The sequence below is a fragment of the Drosophila obscura genome, unplaced genomic scaffold (assembly GCF_018151105.1).
Source record: "Drosophila obscura isolate BZ-5 IFL unplaced genomic scaffold, ASM1815110v1 contig_30, whole genome shotgun sequence".
Classification (NCBI taxonomy): domain Eukaryota; kingdom Metazoa; phylum Arthropoda; class Insecta; order Diptera; family Drosophilidae; genus Drosophila; species Drosophila obscura.
In genome coordinates this window covers 2,070,679-2,077,719 of record NW_024542818.1, presented here as the reverse complement: position 1 = coordinate 2,077,719, position 7,041 = coordinate 2,070,679, and the positions used below count along the sequence as shown (strand labels likewise).

General features: G+C 42.6%; 1 protein-coding gene across 1 annotated transcript; it reads left to right on the top strand.

Moving 5' to 3' along the window:
* Nucleotides 1–4,972: 4,972 nt before the first annotated feature.
* LOC111068773 (acidic leucine-rich nuclear phosphoprotein 32 family member B) lies at nt 4,973–6,390 on the top strand. The gene has a single exon (XM_022358486.2). The coding sequence runs from the start codon at nt 5,047–5,049 to the stop codon at nt 5,683–5,685; it is 639 nt and encodes a 212-aa protein (XP_022214178.2). The 5' UTR covers nt 4,973–5,046; the 3' UTR covers nt 5,686–6,390.
* Nucleotides 6,391–7,041: the final 651 nt, after the last annotated feature.

The window sequence follows — 7,041 nt, the reverse complement described above, 5'->3', positions numbered from 1 at the left end:
TGCAATTATTGTGAAATTCTACTACAATGGAAATTTCTACAACGTTTTCCACTGCCCCTTGTCTCGCTTCTTCCCTCTGTTTCGTTCGTTTTTCCGGTCTACGTTTACGCCTACGTCTACGGTTACGTTTCTACGTCGTCTATGAGAGTGCCACAGCTTTTGGGTGTGTGGGCGTTTTTGGTGGGCGTGTAGGCGTGACTCTACTAGGCCCATTGTTTAGGTGGGAATTGTGGGTGGGTAGTCGCTTTTTTTGATGATGGCCCAACAGGCAGCACAGTAAGCGTATTCTTTTGTCCTCTTTCTCTCTCGCTCTCTCATGTCACAGTAGAATTTTCTATAGTTGCCAGAGACCAACAAAAATATAATATAATAATTTTTCTCGAAAGTTTTCTCCTTCCTTTAGATACTTTTCCATATGGAATGCATGATGAAATGGTGTAATTTGTATGTGAAATGTCCTTTAGGTAACAAGAAAATTAGCTTCGATTTAGGGAATGGGAAATACGAAGTTCAATTTTATAATTACAACAAGAAAATAAAAGAACAGAAATACATACATATATAATTTTTTTTTGGTATTTAAAAAGAGGAATTAAAAGAAAGGCTAATACACCCCTTGTATTTTGTAGCCTTACTCAAAGAAACAACATACGAATAAATGGGTGTGAATATCGATACATACATAGATAGAATTAGTATAACAGATCTCTTTACATTTTTTCTGAAAAAGAGAGATCGCCAGTTGTATATTTCAGTTGATTTTAATTGAAGTAAATTTATCTTTCAGATGCATATTTATTATATGGTGGTACCTTTTAGATGCTAATAGATTGAATGCATATTTCAGCTGCAGCTGGAACCGCACCGCTTCTGGGTGCTCTGGAACTTTAGTTTGACTTTCAAATTTCGTGGAATCTATTGCCTGGAGAAATGAGAAACTTTTTCAATATACCAATACGCTGTGTATATCCCCCCTTGCCTTTTGGGGGGTAAACAACCTCTCTCCCTCGTAAAGTTGCAACTTCTGTTGTGTTTTTTTTTTTAATATTTTTTTTTGGTGGTATTGTTGCAGCGTTGTCGTCGTTGCTGACGTTGGGAAAACTCATTACGATGCCGCATGAGTGACATTTCCACGCTGTCAACATGACACATTTCATAGAAAGATATACATATGTACACTTCCCTGCCGCCCACCGCCCAGAGGCACACGACGACTCGTTGTTTGCGTGTGTGTGTGTGTGTGTGTGTGGGGCACATGCAACCGCATTCCCTGTCATGCAAGCCGCACAGTGGCTTAATGCCACCCCCCCACGCTCTACAGTGAGCGGCCCTTCGACCCTCTCATTCCCTGGGGCTCATCATCAGGGAATTACAACGCATTTCTTCACTTTCGCATCGCTGGCTTCTAAGCAGCTTATTATTGGTGTGTGTGTGTGTGTGTATGTGGTTTCGTGATGTCTTTTGTTTTTCCTTTGTGCGAAAATTGAATTTTCTTTCAGGTCTCTCATACTGCCACACTCATACCCCCCTCCTCACCCAACCCCACCCGTCGCCCCTCTGTGCGTGTCAGAATGCATCGCTACGTCCGTTGCCGTCTAATGGCAACGCATGTCAACATTTGCTGAGCTTTTGTGTTTAAATATTACTAATACGACATGTTGTCGTGCCACATGATGTGGTGGGATAAGCAGGAGGCGGAGGAGCAGGGGCTTGAGTGGTGATTATGGGGCGTGTGGACGCACGACTCCCTCTATTATGTGCGGCCCTAATTGAATTATGTTCTGTGAATGTTCTGCGATGATTAAAAAAAATGGAAAAGGCAACATGAAAGCAGAGTCAACGATGGATGGAATACCCTTTTTAAGGGCATAGATTTTTTGTTTTTGTTTTTATTTGTATTTAATTTAAATGGAAGTTGGATACGGTTTGTGTGATATTTGTTACAGATTTTGGGTACTTTCAATATTCTAGTACGCTCTTTGAGCTACTGTCCTCTCACTCCGGAATAGTAGATGAAAGGAAAGATTTTACTCTAGAAAAGCTAGAGAATGGAACGATGAAATAAATGGCAAAACTTCCCATCAATAGGGTATGCCAGGGTATTATCGCATAAATGTCAGAGACCTGGAAGTTGAGAGTACTTTTTTCCTGAATTAAGTTGTCAGCGAAGCGGCGACAGGTCGCAGTTCGCTTGGGTCAGGGTCAGATGTTAGAGTGGAGGAAACGGAACGGAACGCACGCGATGGATGGAGATGGAAATGGGTAAACGAGTGGTGGGGTGGGGTGGGGTGGGGAGGGGAAACTTTTGCGCGGGATATGCAATTACAGATGCAGTCATAATACATTAGACTTTTCCTTGAGGCAAAACTTTTGGATTGTTGTCGCGAGTCAAGAGTTCGATGGGGCGAATGGGGCTATGGCTAGGAGGAAGAGTGGCATGCCACCTGCTGTGCAGAATGAAATTTACAATGAATTCGAATGGAAAAGTTTAATTGAAAGCCAGCCAAATAAAAAGAAGAAATATCTTGAAGAGGGCAGAAGGAGAACTAGATTAAGTCGGAGACTGAATCCTGGCGGCAGATGCTAACTGAAAAGATAGTTGCAGGAAGGAAAAAAAATACTGAAAGAAAAGAAAAGCCGAGGGAAATGATACGAAATGAGAGGCAACGCAGCAGCAGTGGCAGGAAGAAGAAAATCTGCTGTTGCTGCTGCTGCTGCTGCTGCTGTTGCACAAAAGATGTGTTGTTTGCTCTGCAGTTAAATTAAATGAAAAAGTTTACAACTTTTTTAATGAAATCATTTTCCATGCAGTACGACGAGAGAGGCATAAACAAAACAGCCGAACCCAAACCCAAACCAAAAGCCTATCCCCCATCTGACAGGAGAGGTTGCATGCAGCAACAAAAGAAAACAAAACTCTGCAGAAAAGAACAGAAGAATGGGCGCAAAAAGTTGCATGCAAAAAGTAGATAGAGACTGAAAAAGAATCAAAAGGATGGGCGAGTGTGTGTGGAGAAGGATATGCCTTGTGTTTGTTCTTAAGTTATGTGTCTTTTATTTGATTTTCCACAGAGAGTGAGAGAGACAGAGAGAGTGGGAAAAGTGCCTCCTTCTTGCTTTAAGCGTTTAATGTGTCGTATGCGTAATCGGAGTTGGAATCGAAGCAAGGAATCGAAGGGGCATTCAAGTGTGTTTGAGAATGATGGAGGGAGGAGGAGGGGACCTCCAGGAGCATCAGCCAAAGGCTAATGATGCTCATCCACTTGGCATTCTCTCTAACCCATGGTTGTCCTTGGCCAACAAGAGTCGACAAGGGTCGGGAATTTGTGTCATGGCATTGCCACACACACACACACACACACATATCTGTGTCCTCTCTATCTGTAATACGTGTGTGTTTGTGTGTGGCTTAGCTAATCCAACTGTCACTTTCAGGGACACAGCCCGCGCGAGTGAGAGCAAATGGCTGCGGGAATTATGCCAAAAATAAAATAAAACCAGATCCGAATAACCGGAAAAACCAGTAAGGTTAACCAACAAAACACACAAAGAGGCAGGATGCCCCCAAAGGCATTTCTAGGATTAAGGGTTTTCCGTGGGCGAACGATTAAAGCTTTAAGTGCAAATTGGAAATTGGATTGAAAACTCTCTCTATATTAATTATAAGGAAAAAGTGGAAATATATTTACCAGGAAGCGGGGCTCCTTTCAACACCTCTGAGATCAAAATCGGCAGCTAACGGATATCCAGGAATTGCATCCATAGCTGCAAGAATAAATTCCCCTGAAAGTCAGCGAAAACGACTCTCAAAGTGGAATACTATTTCTCCAGAAAAACCACCACTTGAGCTATCATTTTCTTTGCAATTTCCACGAAATAAGAACTGATTCTGGTTCCCAGAATGAAATCATTTCTCTATTCCCGCAGTTCGGGAGGATTAAATAGGATTTACTATGAAACACCCACATAACACAAGGGCGAAATGAACTAGTATTTCTATAAATAATATGCACTGGCATTTATTTCGTTTACAAAAATCTTCTTTCAAACGTAAATTTCGATTTTATTTAATTTATATTTTTGCATCTTTTCCACTTAAATCTTTACTAAAAGTTTTTCTTAGATATGTACAAATCTCTTTACGAGTATATTCACTTTATTTAACCTCTTTTTCCTCCTCACTGCCATTTTCTCTATCCCTTAATGCACGCATTTCCGTTTCCCTTTTTTTTCGTTTTTTATTTATTACGAATCTTTCTTTTTCCGTCATGAATTTTTATGTTTTATTGCAGCTGTTGCTGCTGTCAACACCCACTGACTATCCACTGAACGTCCTTCATTGCTGGCTCCTACTCCCTCCTCATCCTTTTTTTTTTTACCATGACAGCCTTCTTCTACCTCTGTGCTTTGCCGTGACAGCTTTCTGCTCTCTAACCCCACCTTCCCACCGCTCACTGCTATGTTCATGCTTTTATTGGCACTGTGATTTCTGGTGACTGAATCCCAGCGGAGGATTACGCTTCAGGGCACACATAACTCTGCTGCTGCTGCTGCTGCTCCGCATCGTATTAATCATTGAGAAAAAGAGAGTGAAAATGCAGTTTAATTTGGCATGAAGTGCAGTCGCGGTTTGGGGTTCGTTCTCGGTTGGTTTTCTATCGGTAGTTAAGCGGTTTATATAACCGATAACAACCTGTAAGTCCGTAAAGTCATATCGCATTTGATGACAGCAGTGCACGGCACTGCAGCGGCTGCTGCATGCACCACCCCCGGCTAACGATGCTGCGGCAAGTTGTGTGGTGACTTTTATGGCGTCATATTTTTATGGGTTGCATGCAGCACCATGCACCCCCTGTGGATGACATTCCAGTGGATGGATTCTTGAAGTAACGATGGCTTTTATGGGAGGCGGGCATACAATGTTGATAGAACAAAGTATTTCCAGACTTTTTTTTTACTTCAAAATTTTCAAATTTAATATTATTTTCAAACCATGTAAATTCTACAAAAAAAATATAAATAAAATCTAAATTAAATTCCAATCAAATGGCGAATGTAGAAAACGCAGCACCCCTTTCCGAAAACGAGAACGAAGATGCAGATACTCCTGATAAAAAAGAAACAGACGCACTAAAAACTGAGGGACAAGAGGGAGAAACCACCGATATTGCAGTGGAAGAAGGTGCCTCAAAGGAGGAAGCAGCAGAAGGGACAGCAGAAAATGATGCAGAAGAGGGCGAAGAAGAAGAGCAGGATGACGAAGAAGATCCCTTCGAGCACCTGGACTTAAACGACGAGGACAACGAGGAAGAGCAATCCCTCTATAAGGAATATCTATCGTTAATCAAAGAAATCAATTGTCAGAATGGCATCATTCAGGAGCTGAAGGACCGCTCGAATGAGTTGAAGCAAAAGAAATGCCGCTCGGGGAACGAGAGCCAGGAATTACAGCGTCTACGGATGTGCCAGGAACAGGAGAATATACGACTCCGTACGATGATCAATCGAGCAGTGCAGCTGCAGAATTTTGGCTCCCGTCGGCTGTACGGCGAAGTGGAACTGGAGATTACGGAATCCGAGCAGACGGTCTTCCTGGCTGGCGTTCAATTTGCGGATGTGCAATGTCCTAGCTCTTCTGTGGGCGATGGCTGCCAGTTAGATTCAGATTCGGATTGGGAAGCGTAGGATGGATGAGTGGTGGGTTGTAGGCCTTTGATATTGATTGGAAATAAAGCTACACAGTTATGGAAAATGTCCAATTTAAGATACAGAGTGATATACCTGATACCTGAATAATCAGCAAAACAGTAGAAAATCCCAAAGAAATTCGAGATAAAAGAGAATGGGAAATTCGTTCACAAATAACAAGAAACTCCCATTTAGATCCCATTTCTAGACACTTTTGGGTCCTAAATGCTTCCTAAATTCCATACAAATTCCACTATCCACTATCATTCTCTAAATGAGAAGACTCTTGAATCCAAAGAACCCTAAAGGACAACCAAACAGCAGGTAATACCCATCATCATTCTTCCACCAATTAGTTTTGGATTAAAGCGGAACACCCTCCTTTAGAGCCATTCTTTCACCAATCTTTTTAGAAAAACCCCAACCCCACTTAAGCCCCAACTAAGTTTAGTGTGCTGTTCTCTGCTCTTAGTATCTCAACTAAATGTCATCATTTTGCCATCAGTTGGTTGGCCAGAAAGCTTTTCCTTCCGTTCGCAAGGGACCCTCTTTCGCATCATTGCCAAGACATTTCACACTTCAGAGGAGAGGCCATTGGCCCCCTCTCCTTCCCACACACCAATTCCTACCATCAATTTGCTGCTCATCATCCACACGACGCAATGATTGGTGGGTGGGCATGGGAGGGCACAGTTGGTGGTGGGGCAGCAGCTCATTGAGCAATTCATTCAATCGGCGAATTCAATAAAGTACAACTAATAAAAAGAATAAAGAAAAACCAACTCTCGAGAATGGTGGGGAATGGTAATGGAAAATTGTGCAAGGAACGTGGCTGGCTGGCTGGCTGGGCTCTGCGAGCAGGGAGAGAGACAGAATTACAATTTTCTCGCCATTTGCTTGTCTTATTTTGCCCTCCTATCATAATTCCAAACAGCAGCAGTGGGAAAAGGCGAGAGAGTGTGAAAGAAAATCCCGCGCATTTCGCATTCCTCTTCCTTTCTTCCCCCAGGAGCTGCGTTAGTGGTCCATCAAATGCTTGTAAACAAAGCCAGAAAACGACAATGGGAATGACGAGAAAGATGGGCCATTGGCCATTACATGGAACATGGTTCGACGCGATGCGATGCGAAATGGGAATGAAACGGTGGGGAAGCAGCATTCCAAAAGGGTGGAAGAAGGACCAGGAAGGAAGGCAGTATCGAAGGGTATATCACTGGGAAAGGTCAGGAGACTTTTTGGGCTTGAAAATGCTGCCAAAATCACAATTGAAAGATTGGCCAAAAATGCATTCCATTTCATTCCGCAGGCTACATCCTTAGCCCACCCTTCCATTAAATATACCCTGCCTAAAAG

Coding starts and splice junctions, on each gene's coding strand:
- LOC111068773 (XM_022358486.2), top strand. CDS start 5,047: ATGGCGAATGTAGAAAACGCAGCACCCCTTTCCGAAAACGAGAACGAA.